Source organism: Ambystoma mexicanum, chromosome 4q, assembly GCF_040938575.1.
Source record: "Ambystoma mexicanum isolate Mex_15411 chromosome 4q, UKY_AmexF1_1, whole genome shotgun sequence".
In the NCBI taxonomy this organism is placed as follows: domain Eukaryota; kingdom Metazoa; phylum Chordata; class Amphibia; order Caudata; family Ambystomatidae; genus Ambystoma; species Ambystoma mexicanum.
Genome location: NC_090928.1, coordinates 518,645,331 through 518,667,792, shown reverse-complemented (window position 1 = coordinate 518,667,792; position 22,462 = coordinate 518,645,331). Strand labels below are relative to the sequence as shown.

Sequence of the window (22,462 nt, the reverse complement as noted above, 5' to 3'; positions counted from 1 at the left end):
TCCCCAATTAAGAGGAAATCGATTGTGAACAGGCTTTTGGATATGTGGGCCTCGCTGGTATGGATGCAGGAAACACTTGCTTCCAGAGGATGAGCATAGACTAAAGCATAGGGCCTTTCCTATGCAATATTTTGCCTATAGCGGGACAAAAAAAAAAAGGGGGATTGGGCATATTGCTGGCCAAGGGGATCAGCTTTGGGAAACAATTTATAAACAAGGGACCCAGAGGGGCGCTACTTGGTATTGGGAGGGAAGCTAATGGGTCAGCAGGTTATCATGGTGGCGATCTATGCCCCTAACGAGAGGCAGGATCGTTTCTTGTTGGGGCTGTTGCCCAAAATTGCAAATTGGGGAGTGGGTCAGATCTTGATAGGGGATGATTATAATGGCGTAATGGACGGGACGCTGCAATGGACAAAACCCTTCCAGCTACCCCACGCGACCACATGTTCAGACAAGCCCTGGCACGATTTCTCAGGGAGATGCAACTAATAGAAACATGGCGAATCGCCCGCAGGAAAAAACATACACCCACTATTCAGCAGTGCACAGGGGTCACTCCCGGATTGATATGGTACTCATTTCAGACACCCTGGTCCCACGAGTCATGGGATTAGAAATCGGGGTACGGTGCATATCAGACCATGCCCGGGTCTCCATAGAGTTGGAGCCGCTTACTCCGCGGCAACTGACTGGTAATCCATGGCATCTAAATGAGGTGATCCTAAAGGACCTGGCTCTCAGAGCAGATCTAGAACAAGCCTTGAGGAATTATTTTCAGGAAAATGTCAAGCAGAGGGTAGATGGGCCACTATCTGGGACGCTAGCAAAGTGGTTGTACGGGGCCAGTTTATTGCACATACGGCAAATTATGGTAAAAGGAAAGAGGGTGAGGAGGAAATTAGAGGCCAAAGTAACAAAAGCCGAGGCGGAGTACAAAAACAAGGGCTCACAAAAAAGCTGGCGGGAACTTAAAGTCAGAGCGGCATTAGAGACACACCTGGCAGACGAAGCTGCATGACTCCTTCTGCAAACTAAACAGTTTTACTACATAAATGGGGACAAGGCCAACCGATTTCTCGTGGCCAAATTGAGGCAGCAGAGAACCCGGAACCGCATCGGCCAATTTAAACGCATGGGATGGGACCTAGTGAGAGGGGAGAAAGAGATAGGGGAAGTCATGTACTCATATTACACGGACAATCTGTAGGGGGAAGACTAGGAGAGGGAAGTGCAAGTAGCGTTCCTGGGCCGGGTGTCTCTTCCGCAGATCAGAGGAAGAGGTGGTGGAGGTTATAAGGGCATTGAAGGGAGACAAATTTCCAGGCCCGGATGGGCTAAGCAATGCGTATTTTAAGACATTTCGGTCCATTCTGGTAGGCTCCCTAACGGAACTATTTAATCATATTCAGGATACGGGGTGGGCCTCAGGGGACATGGGCTCAGCTACTACGGTATTATTGTTAATACTGGACAGGAACCCTTTAGAATGCGCTAGCTATCACCCTTTCTCGTTACTGAATGGGGATGAAAAAATGAATTCCACGTTCTTGGTCCGGAGGCTGGCAAATGTCCTCCCGAAGAGAATTCACCCAGACCAGTCAAAATTTGTGAGAGTAGGCAGCACAACCATGATAACATTTGTAGAGCCATAGACACTATATAGTGAGGACGAAGGACAGGGCAGCGGTTCTCAGTGCTGGCATTGGACGCCTCTAGAGCCTTAGATAGCTTACATTGTGGATTCCTACAGTGGACCCTTGAAAAATGTGGGTGTGGGCCAATCTTTACTCATATGGTACTGGCTAACTATGGGAACCCATCCACATGGCTAATGATTAATGGCTAGTTTACAGACAGTATCCCCATCCGGAAGGGCACGAGGCAGGGGTGTTGGTTGTCACCCTTGATTTTCGCTATGGCCATGGAGCCTCTGTCGATGAGCCGGGAATCCGAGGGTGGAAGTGGGCGCTAGTGGATCCCAAAAGGTAGCTCTCTATGCGGACGATGTCCTCATGTTCCTGAGGGACACAACAAATTCACTCCCCAAAGGCCATAGAGCTGCTGGGCAGGTTTGCAAGGGTGTCGGAGTTTCACATCAACTATCCCAAATCAAAGGCATTTAATATAACAGATTCCGGAGCATGTGACAGAATGGGAAAGCGGGTATCCTTTGAAATGGGAACAGAAGGCTGTGAAATACTTGGGAGTAAACCCAACACCCACCTAAGAGAGACTATAAGGGACTAATATCCCGTATCTATTCAATACATGGATTGGAGATCTTAAGCGATGGGACATGCAGGAGCTATCATGCTTGCACGCAAAACAGCCGTCAAAATTACCCTACTCCCTAGGTTTTTGTACATGACGGGAGCCCTCCCAACACGTATCCCAGGCCCAGCAATAAAAAATGTACAGAAAGAAGTTATGTCCTTTATTTGGAAGGGGCAGAAACCAAGGGTTCCCAGGAAAGTCCTATTTGGACCACAAGTTCTGGGGGTACCAGAACTTTGCAGGTATTTATGGGCAATACAGGTAGCTCCCATGTTGCAATGGACACCCAGGGAAAACCAGAATCGTTGGGCAGCCCTTGAAAGGGAGGCAACTAGGACACCCCTTGAAAGTCTGAGATTCCTCACAGCGCAGCATAGAGGCATACTACTGGAAACGACCAAGGCCACCCTATGGTATTGGGACAAAGCATTGCGGGGGAAAAAGGTGAAGGTGAGCGGAGGCCCTCTCGCACCGGTGGCCCACAATCCAGACTTTACACCAGGGATGTGGCCCGACTTCTGGGCACACTGGGGAGGAGGGGGAACAGGCCTTGGCATTGGGGGAACTCTACGCGGAGGGGTCACCACTAACATTTGAAGGTTGTAAGGCCAAATTTCACATTCCCGAGTGGGAACGCTTACATTATATCCAACTTCGACACTGGATTATTGACATACAGGTTCAGGAGGAGACAACTCGGGACCCAATAGGGCTGGAACTCACGGTAAAAGAGGGGAAGTTGGAAAAAGGGGTGTCGAGATTATACCAGCTGATGGGGAGGCGGACCCGGGAGAAACTTTACCATACATGCAGAAATGGGAATTAGATGTGCGGAAACCAATCTCTGGGGAGACATGGAGTCGCATATGGCACTGAGCTGCCAAAAGCTCCAAATGTGCCTCAATTAAAGAGGTGGCATATAAAACTCTGTCAGAGGTGGTATATGACACCACAACGTATGAATTCCATCAACCCAGACTACCCCATGGCATGTTGGAGGGATTGTGGACAACCCAGGGACCTAATCCACATGTGGTGGACTTGCCCAGTGGCGGAGACTTACTGGAAGGAGATCTTGAGCCATATCAAGGAGATAGCGAGGACACACCTGCCTTTTGATCTAGTGGTAGTCTTACTGGGTGAGACTATTGAAGGGAGCTATGAGAATACTGGAAATAGGGCTGGCCTCATCTCACACATATTGAGCACAGCCAGAATCACCTTGGCACAGGTGTGGAAAAAGAAACAGGGGCCGGTAGTGGCCATGTGGTGGGTGAGACTATGGGGAGTGATGGCCATCCAAAAGGTGACAGCAATGGCATATGGCTCCTACTCGAAGTACCTGAACACTTGGATGCTGCTTCACGAGTTCATGGATGACAGGGAACAAATGTAATTCAAGCCTAAGTTACTCTGCAGGGTTTCCATTATTTAGTTCGGCGAGCCTTGAGCCGAGAGGACAGCCCGGCTCGCGGGACTCCTATGTGCATCGAATAGAGACGCTATGCCTCACCCAGGTGTTGAAAAGTTACCGTGGTGGGGATGGAGAGGGGGGGGGAGGAGTTACAACAGTTAAAACTCATGAGCAGATGGAACACAGATGGGGATGGACAATGGGGAAAGACAAGGACGATGTTACTATTGGTTGTTCCCCACATGTTTTAATCTTGTGTATGTGGTTCTGTATGAAAGGGAGATGTGTTGTGTGACTGGTTATTGAAGCGAGATGTTGTGATGTTAGTCAGTCTTGTATTGTATCACTGGCCAAGAGTGCACGCTGGTGTAATGTTAATGTATGCATGATAGACAGCTCAGGAGAATGTTGAGTGAATGCTGTGCGAGTGTTCTATGAATGTCAGTTGGGGGCCAGAGGTGGGAGTGAAAGGATGGCCAGTGGGTCTGTTCCTGTGATGTCCACTTGTGACTATATAAACCTGTGATGTACATACTACAAGTAACTGGATCTTATACATAGGGCCTGGTCCATGGAAGTGTTTTGGGCGCAATCCCTTAGGAAAACATTCTGTGAATCAGGTGCATAGTGTATATATGTACAATAAAGCTTCCTGGACTAAACTACGTGGCCCCACAGTTGGTCTGTGTATGTATGGATTGAGCCCTACCATTAAACATAACACCTGGGCCATCATTGGGATTAGGAGTGCTCTCCAGCTCACTTTCCTGATTGCAGAGATGCTCACTCCAGTAGTGGTCTGCCAATGCCCAGTTTCCCTCCTGATGCTCCCACTGCATGCTCGGCTGTCAAGACGGGTGAAACCCACCAAACGCATGCGAGGAAGTTGTATACCACTGTATGCAGGCTCTAGGCTCTGCTTGCAGTCTTGCACACTTGCAAAGCACAGACAATGCGTTTAATCTCAGTTGATGCGACAACTCCCACTGTAAATACATGTCCAGGGCACAAAGTCATTTAAACTCCTGATGTAGCAAATGTGTTACTCTGTGTATATGTAGTTTCCACATTTACGTTCTTCCGACCAAGCTGCTGCTCTCTCTCAGTCATACACTGGGATCTGGTGCCGGGATCTGGTGCCGTTTCTTGTCAGGTTCCCACTTCACATATTTAACCTAGCAGCCGTGGGGTTCCGAAGCATGATTTCTCTCGTGACATAAACATTGCAATTTTCACCATAGTATATTTAGTATTTTTCATTTGGTGCCGATTCCGTCACCTTAAACGTATCTTGTTTATTTACGCAGCATTTGAAAGTCTGTAGAACAGGCAATGCAGTCGTTTTTGTGTTGAATATTACCAAGGACTCGTGACGCCCTCAAATGCTGATGTGATGACCATTTCATAATTGTTGCAATAACGAGTCACACCAGTTTCGCGGGTGGAGATGTGTCTAAAAGAGGGTTGAGGCCTCCCTTCTAAAAAATTAAAAACTGAGCAGTTACGAGGAGCAGAATCATGGCGTAGAATTTGAGTGTGCTGCTGGAAATTAGAACAAGGAAACATAACTTATGTTTTTCATCCACTGAAAAGTGCTGGCCTATTACTATGACTAATGTGAACAGGCAATCAAATGGGAACTGCACCAGGGAGCTGTACCTTCATATACATGGTGAAGGACTATAGGTTTCTTAAAAACAATAGCTAGCAAGTTATTTCAATAAAATAAAGAACGGTTTATCTGGACAAAGATAACCTAGGCTTGCTAATTACCAGTGGACCTGAGTGAATAAACATTTGTAGGTTTTCAAGGAAACTTAAGAAAAGCTCTTACCTATGCTGTGGTACTGCCATCTATAATAAATCCTTTCAGGTAGTAGTTGTAGAATTTTCTGCAAAATCATAATATTACATTAGATGAAAAGGAAATGCAATAATTTTAATAAAATGCTAATGTGCTTTTATCTAAACAAACAGCTTCATTTCACGATACAGCTCCCAATTTAAATAGCCAAAAAGAGAATTACCAGTTTTAAATCCACTATTTATCTTTAGCAGCTAAAATTAGAAAAGGTGGAGTAGACATCCGGTGTCTCTACTACCCAATGACTATTTGGCTCATTCCAATTGTATGCATGTGCTGCTTTCTATGGGGCAGTGGGGCGTGTTTTACTTTTACCACTCATCTTGGGTACTGGATAGAACATATGCACAGGATATCCATATAAAAGCAGATAAACAGTAGCATTAGGAACCAACCAAATGATGCCCAATTAGCAAATTTACTGGATAACCGAACGTCGGGTGGGGGAGTGCAACACGGGGCACAAAAGGTCAGACAAGAAAGCTTCCTGGCCTCTATGCTCTATTTAACAGCACTAACATTCAGTTATGTGGCATGGGGCCGTTACCTGACTCTTTTTTTTTAACAGGACGGTTCCATCGCTGGCAAAGGGAGATAAAATGTTTGGCTTAATAAGGTGTCCAATAAAGCTGGACTTCACTATACTAATACTGACGACAAGCAATGATGTGTTAACGTGTTCATGACACTGGTGCTGCAACCAAAACAAAATCAGAATGCACTGAAAATAAAATTGCTGACTGGAATACTGTCAGTATTCTGCACAAGTGACAATCATAAATTGCAGCTATAGTGACCGAGGTTCACGTAATCCTTGTGGTCCCAAGCTAACGTGGTCCCAAACTCCATCTTTAGAACATGTTGACCAAAATAGCTTTTTTTGTGGTATGCCGTTTGTGGTGATGTGCCGAGTCAGTCTCACTCAAAAATGGTGATACACTATGAAGACATTGTTTAATCATTAATCATTAAAACTCGTTTGGGTCAAATTGTACAGCACATACACACTGCTAGGAGAGCACCAAAATAAGGGTGTATGTTATGTAGAACTTGCTGGTCAAACGGATTATCGCACCAGAAATAGATATGATGAAAACGTCAGGTAAGAAGGTGTTAGGCAGAAACCTGTGCAGTTCCCTCTGGGAACACTGCAAACGATTTAGGACTACAGGTGTTTGGCAGTAAACCCACTTGGTAGCAGTCTGTACCACACAGATTCACTTGGTAGCTGTGGCTGAGCAGTCAAACTTCCCTCAAGAAGAGTTAGGCAGTATACAGAGTATTCACAATAGGTCAAAAGAACACAATAGAACACTGACCAGGGCTTAGTGTAAAAGAGATCATTATTTATTTAAAACCACATCTAGAAAAACACACAGGCACTAATAGTAAGCAATTCAAAAACACGGTCACTAAAAAGATATACACTCCCTTAGAAGAATATTAGACAAGTCTTCAGTAAAGCCCCACTTATTTTCAGACAGTGGTGAGTGCTTAACGCAGATGGCACTCTTAATAAATTTGTTTTAGAAGGGAGAGAAAAGCAGAGTATAAATTGAAACAGATCCCAACACTTTTACAAGAACACAACAAGAGAGGAAGGCAAAGTAAAACCGTGAGTTTAGAGTTCAGTAGGCCGGATCCACTTTAAGAGGATCAAAACGAAATGTGTCCAAGGTCACACGATTGCGGTGCACAAAAGTCTTGAAAAGGTTCAAAAAGAGTTGCACCAAAGAAAGGGACCAGCTGGAAGGTCATGGCGGCCAGCCCAGTCCAGAAGGTTAAGGGGTTATTATTACCTTGTAGCAATCTTTAGAAAGGGAGGCCTGGTGGACACAGTACCTTAAAGTGGTGAGAATACTCCAGCCGGGGCAGTTGTTCCTGGCAGCGGATGCAAGTTGGTGCTTCGTCCGGGGGAAGAGAGGATCTCGTCGGGGAGGAAGACAGGAGTCTGTTAAACTGCCAGGGAAGAAACCAGCCGCGGAGTTCTCAGATAAAAGGAGCGGTCCTTTTATTCGCGGTCCAGTGGTAAGTGGCTATCCGGTTGCCGGGGTGCTTGGCACGGGCAATTCGACCACGAGACGGCCTGGGATGCGAAGAGAAGGTAAACTGGTTGTGCCCACCAGTCAGGTGAAGAAGCCTCTCCAGCCGGGAGATCTTCTCTTTCGTCGGGAAGTGGCGAGTCGGTTCCGCAGGGCTCCACCGGTGGTGTCGTCGTGGTAGGTTGGTTCAGCTTCTCCCTCGTCGGATTCTCAGGTCCTGTGGCGACTTCTGAAGTTCCAGTCCCCAAAGCCCTGCTTTTATGCAGCACACCCCAATTCACTCAGCCTAGCTGTCAATCAAACATGCTAAGTGGTGAGTAGGCCGGCTGAGGTAACTCCCTCCCACACCCCCTGTGGTACCCAGAGAGAGTGGCACCACTTTTGGAGGCTTCTGTGGAGAAGCCCGCCAAAAAGTGGAACAAAGGGCTCGACTTGGGTTGAAGTCACAGAAGAGAACACAAACGCCATTTTGGAATAGAGTCCTGGCAAAAAAATACCAACCGGCGAATTAATATTAAATAAATAAACCGGCGGTATGTTCGAGGCTATGAGAATTAAATAATTTGGTAGGCTCGAACAATGGGAAAATCCCATAGGGATATATTTGCGGTCGAATATAAAAAGTAGTATCCACTGCCACCAGCCAAAACTCGATCAGGGGGGACGGAGACGTGCCCCCTCGACTAACAGACCCCGGGGCAATCGAATTACCCCGACCAATACGTCCACAATATGATGGTTTGTACTGGTTTCTGTTCATAATTTGGGACTAGTAAAGCCAATGGTGACTTTACATGCCCTGGGAGACAGTAGTCAGTCCCAGGGTATGGAGTCTATGGTGGGGTGTCACTATGACACCCCTGTGTCACTGCACAGAGGGTGCTGTGTACCACACATAGTAAAAACACATGAGACCCTATGGAGTAAAAGACCCCATAGCCCATAAAACACATTAACAGTCAAAGGAACCCCTCAAATCATGTCCAAGAGTGTGAAGAAAAGAGACTCACTCTTGGCAGGAGAGAAAAAAATAAACCCCAAAAATCCAGCAAAGCTGCTGGGGGGACTCACTAGGTTTGGGAAATTAGCCTTACAGAGAATTCTCCCTAACAGAAGGCATAAGGAATAGCCCATTTGGCTGGTTGACCTACCCATCTCCAAAAAAGGCACATGCCCCTGGAAAGGAAAGGATGCTGCTACAGATTCTAAAGGAAAGGTGTCAAGCCTGTCAAACAATCCCACTCATCTGACAATATCAAGAAATAAAAGCAGATCTCGTAATAGTTACTTTGAATGTCTGTCTCCTATGGTTAAGATCATAATAGGTGCTGAAAAAAAATGATCTTTCGAATTGTTAAGTCCTCCATGTAGTGAATACCCGGTCTATATCATGTTCTTGTAAGTTATCATGTGGACAAGTGTGAGGCCTTGGTTAGGAAACATGTCGAGTTACATTTTCTGAATGAGTTGAAAACCCATTAAAGCCTGGGGAATGAACAAAGGAGCAGTAAACCATACCATGTCGCGTGAAATGGCTCTTCAGTAGATGAGGTATGAAGCTTACTGCCCCTCCTAGCGAAAGGAATGGCTACATAGAAATAAGGAAGGCATTTGTTCAAACGAGATGTACACTACAGAAATAAAACCGTATTAAGATTCTATTTGAGCAGTTGCCAAAAGTCACCCACATTGTTTTAATTGGCCCAGATGACATTTTGCCGCTTCTTGTTGCAATGAAAGATAATCACAGATATTCTGATAAGCCACGATAGCAGAAGTGAGTGCTTGGAGGAATCTACCAGAATTTGAAAGTGGTCAAAGGTGTTACACAGTCAACGATGGGGTCAAAAAGGGTGAATTTCTTATCCCAGTATTAACAGCAGAACCTCATCCATTTAAAGTATTGCTAAATCTGGACGAAGTATTTTATGGAAGCACGTACAATTCAGAAATAGTCAAGCAGACAAACTAGTGGTTTCCATAGGGTCCACTGCCACCTCACCGGCTTTTCCACCAAAAACTAACACTCATGGTCCTCCGCACTCTAGACGGCTGCACCCATCTCATTGTGGGAATTCCCTTCATTCATTCATTAATTTACCTCGCCTAATTAAATTACAGGACTTCGCAACCCGCAAATTAAAGCCCACTCATAGCCTCTATATGGAATGGCTCTTCATACATTCATGCAGCAAAGTTCCCTTTAAAAATTACTTCTATCTTCAAAGTCTTTTATGGCCCGTCCCCCCCCCACTAAGCCAACTCTGTCTCACTACTTTCCACCTCACACACGACATTACCATGCTCCTCAACTCCTCTGCTCTTTGACCACCCTACACTCGCTCTCGTTCCCACTACTTCATTCACCCTGCTCCCTGCTGCAGGTACTCCTAATCCGATGTGATCAAGATTTCAATATGCTTAAAGAAATAGTAAAGAAAACACTGTTCTCTGAAGTGAGTGCTTCATGGAACAACCCTTGCACTATTCATCCATAATCCCTCCACCACCTGTCCATTAGGCAACAATGCCTTCCATGACAGGCAATAACGGCTTAAGCCAAAGTTAATAGACCTAAGTGAAACAAGGGTGGCGAACATATACCACCAGGTCCTGCTGGTCACAAAGGGCACTATTACCACACGCAGCCATGCGAGGAGGCATTTGATTTAAGTGAGCAAGTTGGCTCAACCTGTAAGCTCAGTTTACATTTATGTGAAGCCTTTAGAAGTCTGCATAGTCTGTCCACTATCACATTGTAGACTCCTTATGGGTGAACTACCATAAGCAAAATAATGTACATTTTCTATGGTACTTGTAGCGTTCCCATGCAAGCTGAAGATTGCTTGAGGGTATGAGATTCAAGGAGGACAGCTAGGCATGGAGGCGAGAGGACTTTAAAAGGCCGGGAGAACAGAGGAGTCTTGTGGGAGCACCGGAAGCAACAAAAGTTGGGTTCATGAAAAGGGCTGGAGGATAGCAAGTTTCAAGCATAGCAAGGAAACTTGTATTCTTCAAGTTTGCTTAGGCAGGTAATGGGCAAGATGGTATCCAGGTCCCAGTAGAGTATACGTTCTTTTGGAGATGAGGGAGAAACTGATTTAGATACAACACGATTACTTTCATTTGTAAGTGTTTGCCTGGTGTAAAACCTTCTGTCCTAATCCTCTGGAAAAAGCATGCGCATACAAAAAGTTGCGAAAAGGCTCAACTTTGGGGACCGTGTTCGTGCACACAGAATGACATGCGATGTGGAACAGCAATGGTTTCTAATCCCTTGCCAGCTAATATGTGAGCTCAATAATAAATGCACTCAGTTATAGTCTGACATGGGATCTATATGGATATATGATGCTTTAAAACCAAGGATTAAAGTGGAACACTACACCAAAATGTTGAGCTTCGTTGGCTACTACCTAAAACACCATTTTCAGAGACGTAAAGGCTGCGATGAGGGAAATGTCAACAGTGCCCCTGTAATTATCCACATCTACTGCAAACGTCTGCATTTACGTCCAGCCAGTGTTCTAAGCCAGTTGTAAAAGTGGGAGTAAAAATACCTTCCCTGAAAGTGCTAATGGGGATTCTAAGGTCTCCTGTTTTTTGTGCTGATGTTTTGTTAAATCCAGTGGTATGTTGCAATGTTTCAAACATTTTGAAAAAGCTTTTTTTTATAATCAATGTTTCTCCATTTTACCAATGTAACCACTGTAGATGGCATTTGTTTCCAGTGGTATCGAAAACTGGTCTCATTGCTGCATGTAGAACATGCATTTCTCTTTGGAAGCACTACTTCTCTTTTACCATTACCAATTGATGGCTGAAATAGTACTTTTTCGAGGGTTTTCCGAGTAGTAAACATTCTGCTGGCAGAGCGAAGGGCGATTACTGAGGAGGGAGCTCAATAAGGGGAAAGACCAAACCTGTATGGGTGTGCTTAATCATTCCTTTAGAGGATGGAGGCTTAGTCGGTTACATCATAACTCTGCTTTAACAGCAGCAAGGGAATAAATGCCCCAGCCCATTGCCAAATTCCTTAAAATAATCTTTCAGCGCAGTGAACATTAACAACTGGGAAGTGCAGAGGCGAGACTTTTTTCTAAGGAGTTAGTTTGGAGAGAGGCCTGCTTAGCAAGGGTGATCTGTGTGACAAGTTCAGCAACATGAGGAGAGTCAAGAGGCCCTCCTCAGCTTGGGGTGGAGGCTTAACCAGGGTGGAAGCTATGGCCAGTCCTGCTCCAGAAGTGGAAGGTGGCAGTGGAGAGGGCCCGAGATCTTGTCCCTTCTTTAACTGCCTTTGTGTGTGTGGGCAGTAGCGGTGTACTTAACTTCAGCTTTGAGTAACTCTTCGGCCGAAGTTCAGCCAAAACTTGAAAATTCGTCCGCATGCTTCTTAATCCCCAATTGCCTGCAGCTCTCACTTAAAAGCAGCGCAGAGCAAAGTAGAAAAGAAAAGGCATTTGCATTGCATTATCTAAATAAACACTGCCTGACAGATGTATGTTGATGAAGTCCTTTTTTGTTAAAAGAGGTGGGTTGGAATGAGAGGGCACCAAGCACTGCGTATGTATAAGAGGCCTATGACGTGCAGAATAAATTAACATGTATACCAACTGTATACGTAGGTGTTTAAGTACGTCTGGTAAATGTACACCAATGTACGTCTGAAAACTTGCAAAGTCCAGTTGTCCGTTTTTATTATAGGGAGATGTTTGCGCCCTCTATTTAAGGTGAAACCTATCAATGTTAATACCGACCAGCAAAACACAGGGTCTGGCAGGGGTCACCCAAAACTGTAAATTTTCATGCAAATCCATGTCACAGGTCAAGCGTATAAATGGTCAAAAAAGGGTGCTTTTCACTTTTTGCATTGGTTTACCGACCATTTACCAACAATTTATGTTAACGGCCAGAGTGCTCGATAAAATTTTGCCAATTAATAAACAGGTTGGGTACAAAATGATCAAAGGTACTCTTGTTGGTTTGGCGTAAATCCGTCCAGTCTTTTTTTCTAAAAATGTGGCAGAAAGTGGGGTTTGCTCAGTAAACAGAAAGTTAGCCATATCTCCCAAAATGTATTGCTGGACTCAAGCCTTTTCATTTCTGAAAATACACACTCTTGAAAATCGAGAATCGAATCTGTTTTTTTTTTTTTTTTTTTAAACAGCCATAAAATGATAGGCGGTGATTGAGTAGGGTAGTTTTGAGGCTGGGGACCATGTGGGCAGGGCAAAAGGAGGATTTGTGAAGGTTTGGGATAGGGGGTTGGAGTAGATAAGGTTTTTATTTTTTGTTTTTTCCGTGATCTAGATTTTTTACAAATAGCAAAAGAAAAAAATAAAATAAAAAAGAGTAAATACTTCACAAGTATAAAATAAAATGTGGTAATCACACTAAATGCTTGTAGTGGAAAGAGGAGTATTTAAGTGATTTTAGAAAAGAATCCCTATTTTTTAAATTATTAAAAACAAAATACAGGGATAGCTTCCTAAATTAAACTAAAATGTGTGAGAAGGTGGTATTATGGGGACATTATTGTTTGCGGATTTTGGATTAGCTTTGAAAGCTTTCGTTTATTGACATTGAAAAAGGTGCAACACAAAGGCGCGAGTGGTGCCAACGCAGGTTTTCATTGGCCTTTATTTTGATTGGACACTCATTTCACGTGATTTAACAATGAAGATCTCGATTTTCTCGGCACATCTGCATCGAAGATCTCTCAATTCACCCACCTTTCTTCCTCCTCCCAGTACCCCATTAGTAATCTGTTGCACTAACCCCACTCCGCCAATCTTGTCGCAGTACCCAATAGTAATCAGTTGCATTACCCCACCACCCCCCTTCCTTGTCCCAGTGCTCCATTAGCTCCATCTCCCTTTTCCTAGTACCAGTAGTCCATTACCTGCACCTCCCGCTTGACGACCCAGTACTTAATTGCATTACCCCCCACATCCCTCTGCCTTGTCCCAGTATACCATTAGCAATCCCTTACATTATCGCCACTTCTTCACTATACCAGTACTCCATCTGCCTCCCTCCTTGTCCCAGTACCCCATTAGTAATCTGTTGCATTGCTCCACCTCTCTATTCCTCATACCAGTACCCATTTGTAATCCATTGTTTTACCCAGTCTTCCTTTTCCTCATCCAAGCACCCCACTAGAAATCCATTGCACTGCCACCACTACCATCTTCCACATCCCAGTACCCCATTACCCAGCCCCTCTTAGGCTAATTACTACTCCATCACCCCTGCTTCTTTCTTCCACATGCCCCAATAATAATCCACTGTATTATTTATTTGTATTGTTTAAAGCGCAGACCTAGCTCAAGAGCTGCAGAGCGCTGTACATAGTGTGGGAGCCTGCATTTTCTTTTAACAGTAGCACAGTACTGTGTGGTATGGGCATCCAATGAGAATAAGTCCTTGGTCATGTATTGTTGAAAGAGCCATGTTTTGAGAGATTCACAAAACTGGAGAATTGTGGGGGCATTGCAAGCAGACACCAGGAGATGGTGTAGATTAGGGTTTTTCTAGTGCGTTTTACCCCTCCTCAATCTTCGTTGTCCCAGTAACCAACAGTAATACAATGTACAGACCCTCCAGCTTATAGCGATTTAGCGATATCGCAAAATGCAGCGAAAACAGCCGTTTTCTGCAACAAAAAAAACGGCCAAAACTACAATAAAAATAAAATAATCCTCAGCATTGCGGAAAACAACCGCGTTGTTTCTGCCTGAATCTGCTTTCCCATTTGGGGTTCTCGGGCTCCCAGACACAACGCAGCATTTAGCATTTCCCATTTGGGTCTCTCGGGCTCCCCACGGGGAGCCCGAGAGCCCCAAATGGGAAATCAGCTGCAGGTAGAAACACTACGCGGCATGTGAACATAACCGCGTTGTGTTTCTGCCTGCTGTGGCTTTCACTTTGGGTCTCCGGAGCACCGGAGACCCAAAGTGATCGCCACAACAGGCAGAAACACATGCGGTTGTGTTTGAAAACGCTGCGGTTTTTCTTTCTGAGTTTCTCAGGCTCCTCTGAGGAGGAGCCTGAGAAACTCGGAAAGAAAAACCGCAGCGTTTTCCAACACAATAACGTTGTATTTATGTTTGCGGTCGCTTCAAAAGCGACCGCAAACATTAATACAACGTTTTTAAAGCTGCGGTTTTATTTCTAAGTTTTCCGGGCTCCTCCAGCTAGTGCTTATTTTAAAAAAAATAAATAAATGGCACTTAACGAGATTCAGCTGCAGCTTTCCTGCTCTGGTCTCCAGTCCCAGTCCTCCGCCTACAGCACTAATGAAGGGAAAGCCACCCAGCGGTAGCTTTTGTTTACTACAGCTGGCTGACTTTTCCTTCATTAGTGCCGCAAAAGCCAGCACAGGCGGGGCATCCATTTCACAAAATGGATGCGCCCATGTGCTTGCTTTTGCGAATTTTGAGCTTGAATAGCTCAAAATTTTACATAGGAAGTTTTAAAACGGAGAATGCTAGTATTTTTTTATGTTGCCTATCTATTTTTTAAATACATTTTTTACTAGACCATCCCTTTAACCACGGTTGACTGCTGCATAGATGGAACTACTGAGCAGGACACGGGGCATCCATCTTTTGTGCCCCCTTTCGACTCCATCTTGGGTAAACAGGCCTCACTGCGATAGTACAGCAATGCTCAGCTCCCTTTCCACCGCAGCAGCCAAGGACAGAGACACACACACACACAAGGTACGCAGGCAGCTGGCTGGCCCCCACCCTTGCACTCCCCCTGCGAAGGAAAGCTCTGCGCTCCCATTCTCACGCTGAAGCCAGAGAAAGTTGCAACAACCAATATGATAGTTTTCTTCCTCCGAGATCACTGCTAGCATGAGAACCAGCATGTGAACCAGGATGAGCTAAGCACTTTCTGCTCGTTCGTCCCCATAAACGTGCAAGCCACCCACCCCCACTTAGAACAATTTATTGCCATCTTGACCCTGCGCTCCCTGTAAGGTATTTCTTTCAAGTACCAGACCCTCGCCTGTGCTGCGAAACCCACCCAATACACCCACTACTAACCTTAAGCATTTTACTACAAAATATGCTTTTTTTTCTCATACTAATAGGTTTGAAGTTTAGGAGATATGTGAAACACAGCTTGATTCTTTTTACATGCACAATAAAGGTCAAGGCCTCCAATTAAAACCATGAATGACCCAATTGTACTGACAATTATTACGTATGAACTTGTGTAGAAATATGAAACGTAGCATAAAATGTTTTAGATAATTTGTTATTCAGTGTTTTTCGAATGCAACATATTAGCTTAGGTAGTGACCACAGTGACCGGACCCTGACCTGCGTGGAGCACAAGATATTTGACATCCGTCATCTTGTCAGCCACTCAGCCAACCAGAAGGAAGAGATGCCACCCACACCTACAGCACCACACCGCCTGGCCAATCGGGTCCATTTAGCATTTTTTTTGTTAGAGTTACTTTAATTGATATATATACAAGTATGATGTAAAAAGGGGTGAAGGGTTTTTTGGGTTATTTCCTAGCTGGAGAAATAAACCATCCTTTGAACTCTTGCAGCTGGGTCTCGGTGCCTTCTTCCTCGAAAGGGGTTGGGTTGGTTATTTTATTTTCTCTCACACGTAGTAAGCCGGGGAAAGGCACCTACCCCCCTTCTGAAGCAATCCTCTCTGTATTTGCTTTCTTTTCAAAAGAATCCAAGGGCACTGGGAAAGCTCTCTCATGCAAACATAATTACATACACAGACCCTAACAACCACTGAAGGAGGTAGTTATTGTCTAAATATAAGGTGCAATTAACTATTAGCTGGATAGATTGGTAATGTCAGATCCTAGGTATTGTAAAATCGTAGTGCTGTATAGGAGTCCAACTCCCCCTCCTTCCCAGAAGGAATGCAGGCTGTGGGATTTAAAATTGACCACAGGCGCTTAAGTGTGAGATAATCCTCACCATGGCCAGCACGAAATGACTCACCATGTGTCCACTGTCCATCAAGAGTCCATGCGTGTTAAAAATAGGACTATCATGTTTTGTACGGCAAAGTGCATTTAGAAATAAAAATGATAAGTATTAAGTTTGGAGGAAACTACAGGACCCAGATAACGTTAGCAGGAGCAGTGGAATATGGAGAGAATGACTGGAAAATGTATACATAAAATGTTTTCGTTTTTCCTTGGGCTAGGCCTCAAGGTTTGTAAAAGTCTGCAGAGCTGCAGTGTGTTTTTGCATAGTTAGCAAAATGGTGGAAAGCATGCTCTGACGAAACCGCTGACAACGAAGAAAGAAGGCTTTTGGAGCATCCCTATTATGGAAAAAGGATGGGTTGGGATGAAGCCATGATCCATACACACAACCCCAGCAAGCCAGGCCTATATAAACCCCTGCCTGTAGCCACTTTGGCAGGAAGGGAGAGGGACAGTAGAAGACCCCCCAGGCAGCAAAGTCCTTTGCTACCATCCTCATTTTGTAAGATTAAACTTGTTATCCTTACAAGATCGCCTTATTGCCTTATTTCCGTAGAGGGGTGTATTTATTCTGGTGTGAGCGTAATCAGGGACACCCTTACACAAGTGCTGACTAATGTTACTGTCATTGTGTGCATTAATGTGCTCCATTGCTAAACATTCCCCATTTTTTGAGGGTGCACAATAAAAAAACCTGCAAAGAGTTATGTAAATCATACTCCGTTTTGACCAATGTTCTTTTCCTTTTGTGCAGGGGTTCTCATTCTTAAGTGGAAACAGGGTACTGACCTGCCAAGCATTATGGATGAGCCAGAAGCAAGTTTAGTGAAAACATACTCCCTCCTTCAGAGGGAGAGCCCCTGGACTGGCCTCCATGTCACTAAACTACAGTATCCTAGCACTCCTGACCAATGAGCCCTAAAAGGCCAGGAGCATTTGGTTTCCCCTGCCTCGCATGACCCATTGGGTTTGCAGGCTGGAGTGCTGCAGTTGAAGTGTGTGTGAGGCCACTCCTGCACCACCACTACATTTCTTTCGCGTAGGGTGGCAAAAGGGTGTTACTCTGGCTCCATCACAGGTGTAGGAACCAGGAAGCTCTTCATGGTTCATGGTTCCTGGTTCCTAGTTCCTGTCTGTGGGGCGAGTGGTAGCCAGACGTGCATCATGGGAGCCTATAGCAAGAGTACCCAGCTTGATCCCGGGCAACAACAAAAACATTCTTTGCTATGTGTGCATGTTTGAGTGTATATGTGATAAGCAAGAGTGTGTGACATGTCTAAGTCTGCATATCAATGAGATGTGCGTGATGTGTATGTAGTAGTCGTGTATGATTGAATGCATGAATGGCTGTGCATGTGAATGAGTATACAGTTTGGATGTTATAGTGTGGTGCATGTGTGAGAGAATGAGAGTGTGACTGTGTATATTTGTTAGCGCAAATGTGTATGAATGAGAATATGAATGTTTCTGTATGTGCAGCCTGAGAGAGCAAGCAAGACAGATTCTAGGGTGCACTGAGGAAACCAGTACATGTACAATGGTAAATTATGTTCACTAACATTCTCGGCAAAACAAAAACTATGAAAGTTGTGTCATTGGTGGGGTATAAGGCTACATTGGCGAAACCTCTATGTATGAATAGGTTTTCTTAAAAGGTGCATGTCTACATTGTTGCAGCCAGTATGGGTAAGCTTTCTTACAGTGACATAGCATCATATTTGTTTCTGGCATTATGACAGAATCAACATGAGTGTTATGTGGCCATACTGGCATACACAGAGGAAGAAACATGGACAAGCTGGGGCAGAAACATGAACGTGTTTCTTTACACTGGCATAATACTGGTAAATATTGTGGGGAAAGGCATCATAAAAATGTTGGAACATGCTCCTGTGTACATTTTTCATGTGTTACCCTACAAAACGAGCAGTAAACTGTGTGGCTTTTTGCCTGATTTTTCAAAGACAATGTGCTGTAAGGCACATTTTTAAAAATGTTCTTAGGGGGAGGAACTCCACCCACCCCACATCACATCACATCACCCCAGGGTGGTCCAGGCTCCCTCGCTACACTCAGTCACTTATGCGCATTTATTAAAAATGTTCATCTCCCTGGAGTTATACATTTCAATTAACACCTCTCTTCTTGTGTTTAAAAGTGCACCATTTAAAAAAAAGTTTAACAAAGAACTGCTGGGGGGTCGGGGGGACATCCTACAAAAAAACAAGTAAAGTAGTATTTAAATCCTACCAGGTTTTGACAAAAATGTTACTCTCATTGTGTGCATTCAAATGCACCAACCATCTCTAAAATTCCACAGAAACATCTTGGGGGGGGCGCAGGAGGAGAGAGGATGGCACACTAGCCTCCATGTGAAGAGATATTTAAAGCCAAGTGTTAATAGTTTCAGGTTTATAGAAACGTATTATGGGTCACTAAATAAACAGAGCTCTTTCAGGGGAGAATGCCCAACAGCAATGCAAATACTGTTTATTGTTGCACATAAACATGCCTCATCTATGATATTAACTTCAGTTGGATTGTAATTTACTTAAATCAGTTTGCCAACAACTGAATGCCGATATGTTACATTGAGGTTCAGCTGTTGCTCACCATTTCAAATTTTTTTTTATTATAAATTTTTCTTGAAATTTACAGAAAACATACAATCAAACTTATCAGCATTGTAATTGTAGAATTCAACGCAAAGAATCCACCCCCCCAAACCATCCCCAACCTTCACAGAATTAAAAATGCAAAACAGACCAACTTATTATCACATGCCTTCCAAAAACCCACCCCACATTTCATCAAACAATTTCATTTTTTTGTTTCTGCGAAGGATCACCTTCTCAATCCTGGCGACCTGCCTCAAGTCCTCCACCCATTCTGAATAGGTCGGCCTCTCCTCACATTTCCATTTTCTCAAAACAATTTTTTTCGCAGAATTTGCAGCCCTAAAAAAAACAGCATTTCTGTGGATAAGTGAGTTTGTCCACGTTATCACCGTCACCCAAGATGATAGTGTTGTAAGCAAAAACCTTTTGCAGCAATAGAACCTCATTAATCTTCTCAGTGACCTTCCTCCAAAATGTCCTCAGTTCATAATAGTCCCAGATCAAGTGCTCAAAGGAGCCGACATCATGCTTAAACCTCCAACAAGCCTCTGAGTCAATCATCCCTCTCGCATAAAGTCTTTGGGGAGTCCAAAACACTATTAAGAATTTTGATTTGGCGGCATTGTTCTCCAAGATTAATGGAAGTCAGAGTCACGTTTTTACAAAGATACCTCCACCTCTCCACAGTCATTTCAGAGCCAAGGATCTCGGACCACTTAGTTAACAATCCCTCTGCTGGCGTGTACTGGTGGCCCAGATTTTTATATACCTTGGACGCCATACCACCTAATGCCTTATATTCAGGTAGCCATAACTGCCAACCACCGCCATTAACAGTTCCTTGGTTCCGCAGTAAACCTCTCAATTTTCTGTATTCACCCATTGTACAGTCTCCGAGATCTTTAATTTGTGCAAGTCTTCTATAGCTGATCCATTTGCCGTCTTCAATCAGATCACTCAGCCATAGTACACCACTCAGGAGCCAGTTCAACCACAATATCGGCTTCCCATTTAGCAAAATACCTGGATTCAGCCAGATAGGGATGTAATCATTATCACATACCTTGCGTTTACTCTTCTTCCATAGTTCCCTCCAACAAGTTCTCAGGAATTTCGTCGGTGGAAATGAGCGATAACCAGATCCATCCACCGGGGACAGCATGGCCCTAGGCGGTAACGGAGAAGAACTACTTGATTCCGCCAGTGTCCAAACATCCTCCGAATTTTCAATAAATGGAACTAGATGCCTGGCTCCAAAGTCATTTTGATGGCATTCACTCTTCCCCAGAGACTCAATTTAAGTGCACTCCATCTCTTCAAGTCAAGCTCCAAAGACTGAATCACATGTGTAATATTGACATCTATTATTTGAGACATCATTCGTTAGCCAAATCCCAAGGTATCTCATTTTGTTCGGACACCACTTAAAGGGAAAGCCCTGCATCTTCAAAACAGTGCAAGTGGTTGATGCCAGCAGCGCTTCCGACTTTGTCCAATTGACCTTGTATCCGGAAACCTTGTTGAACTCATCGATCAACTCCATCAGCGCAGGAATGGAGCTCTCCACATTCTGAACCACCACCAACATGTCATCCGCATACAACCAAACTTTCTGGAAGGCGGCACCAAAGCATACTCCCTCAATTCTATCCTCTTCTCTTATCCTCACAGCCAGTAATTCCATGGCGATTACAAACAAAATCGGCGACAGTGGACATCCTAGCCTCGTGCCTCTCTCAAGTTCAAATACGCTTGAATTCAAGCCATTAGTCCGAACACAAGCAGTTGGCCGTGAATACAGCAGTCTTATCCATCCGATCATGGCATCTCCAAACCCAAAGCCTTTCAATGTACTTAAAAGATATGTCCATTCAATACGGTCGAAAGCTTTCTCAGCATCCAAGGATAACGTCACCACATCATTATGGTGTTCTTTGCTTTCATATAGTGTCAGCAACAATCTTCTCATTCTCTATACATGTCTGCCTTTTACAAATCCAGATTCACTTACATCTAGGATATCCATCAGTGCATTCTCAATCCTCAAAGCTAACGCCTTGGCGAAAATCTTGTTGTCCGTGTTCAATAAACTGATCGGCCTATAGCTGCCAGTTTTCACCGGTGTCCGTCCCTCCTTCAGAAAAAAAGAGATTGAAGCATGCCTTGTTGAACTTGGAAGGCTCCATCCCTCAAAGAGGCGCGCACCATCTCTAACATCAAAGCAAACACCTCTTCTGGGAAAATGTTAAAAAGTTCAGCTGGTAGTCCATTCTGACCTGGACACTTCCCAGAATTCAACGCATAAGCAGCCAACCTGAGATCCTCCACGCTCAAATCTCTTTCCATACACTCCAAAGATTCCAAACTCACTTTCTTCAGATGGCAGTCCTCAATGAATTGTCCAATTGTACGCTCCGATAAGTTGGTTTCTGAAGAGTACAGGGTTTTGTAATATGACAGAAATGCTGCATTAATCTCAGCTGGATCAAAAGTCACCGACCCATCCTGTCTTTCCACTGCATTGACGGATCTGCCATTATCCATAACCCTCAATCGATGTGCCAGAAGCCGATCACATTTTTCACCTTTTTCATAGTAGTTACTTTTGGTTCTAAAAAGCAACCACTCAGCCTTTGAAGAATACAAATCGTCCAATCGTCTCCTTTTCTGCTTTAATACTTCTAAAGTCTCTCCTGAAAAGTCTTGCATATTATTTCTCTCAAGATCCCGAATGTCATCAGTAAGCTTTTTCACTTCTGCCTCTCTCATTTTTTCTTTTCGCTTGACAAACCAATCAACAATCCTCGCATATATGAATTAAAGGCTTCCCACACAAACTCCACCCTGACTTCACCAGTCCAGTTCACAGATATAAAGAATCTCGCCCCTTGAACAATTTTGTCCACAATTTCATCATCATCCAAGAGGGAAACATTCATCCGCCAGGTGTTAGACTTCGAAACCGGTAAGGTCAATTGCAAGTCTATGGAGATTGGAGCATGATCCGAAATAAGTAGTGATCGGATGTCTCCCCTTCGGAATGATTGTGTACAGAGGCCAGAGGTCATAAGGAGGTCGATTCTCGAGTAAGCATTATGCCTTGCAGAGAAGAAAGTATATTGTCTCATTGAAGGGTTTTGCAATCTCCAAACATCTGTGAGGTTCCACTCAGCAATTAGTCTCTTTAATGCTGTTCTTTTCAGATCGTTGGCACTGTCTGCACCCCCCACACTTTTATTAAGTTCAGGTTCCAAAACAACATTGAAGTCC

At 44.3% G+C, this 22,462-nt stretch overlaps 1 protein-coding gene across 4 annotated transcripts in view; it reads right to left on the bottom strand.

Annotated features, from left to right (window-relative positions):
• Nucleotides 1–22,462, bottom strand: part of RALGAPA2 (Ral GTPase activating protein catalytic subunit alpha 2) — a 3,672,963-nt gene that overhangs the window by 3,329,215 nt on the left and 321,286 nt on the right. For all 4 annotated transcript variants that reach the window (XM_069608069.1, XM_069608071.1, XM_069608070.1 and 1 more), the window contains exon 4: nt 5,526–5,583. In XM_069608069.1, coding sequence (XP_069464170.1) covers nt 5,526–5,583 — 58 coding nt within the window. The remainder of the gene's footprint in view (nt 1–5,525; nt 5,584–22,462) is intronic.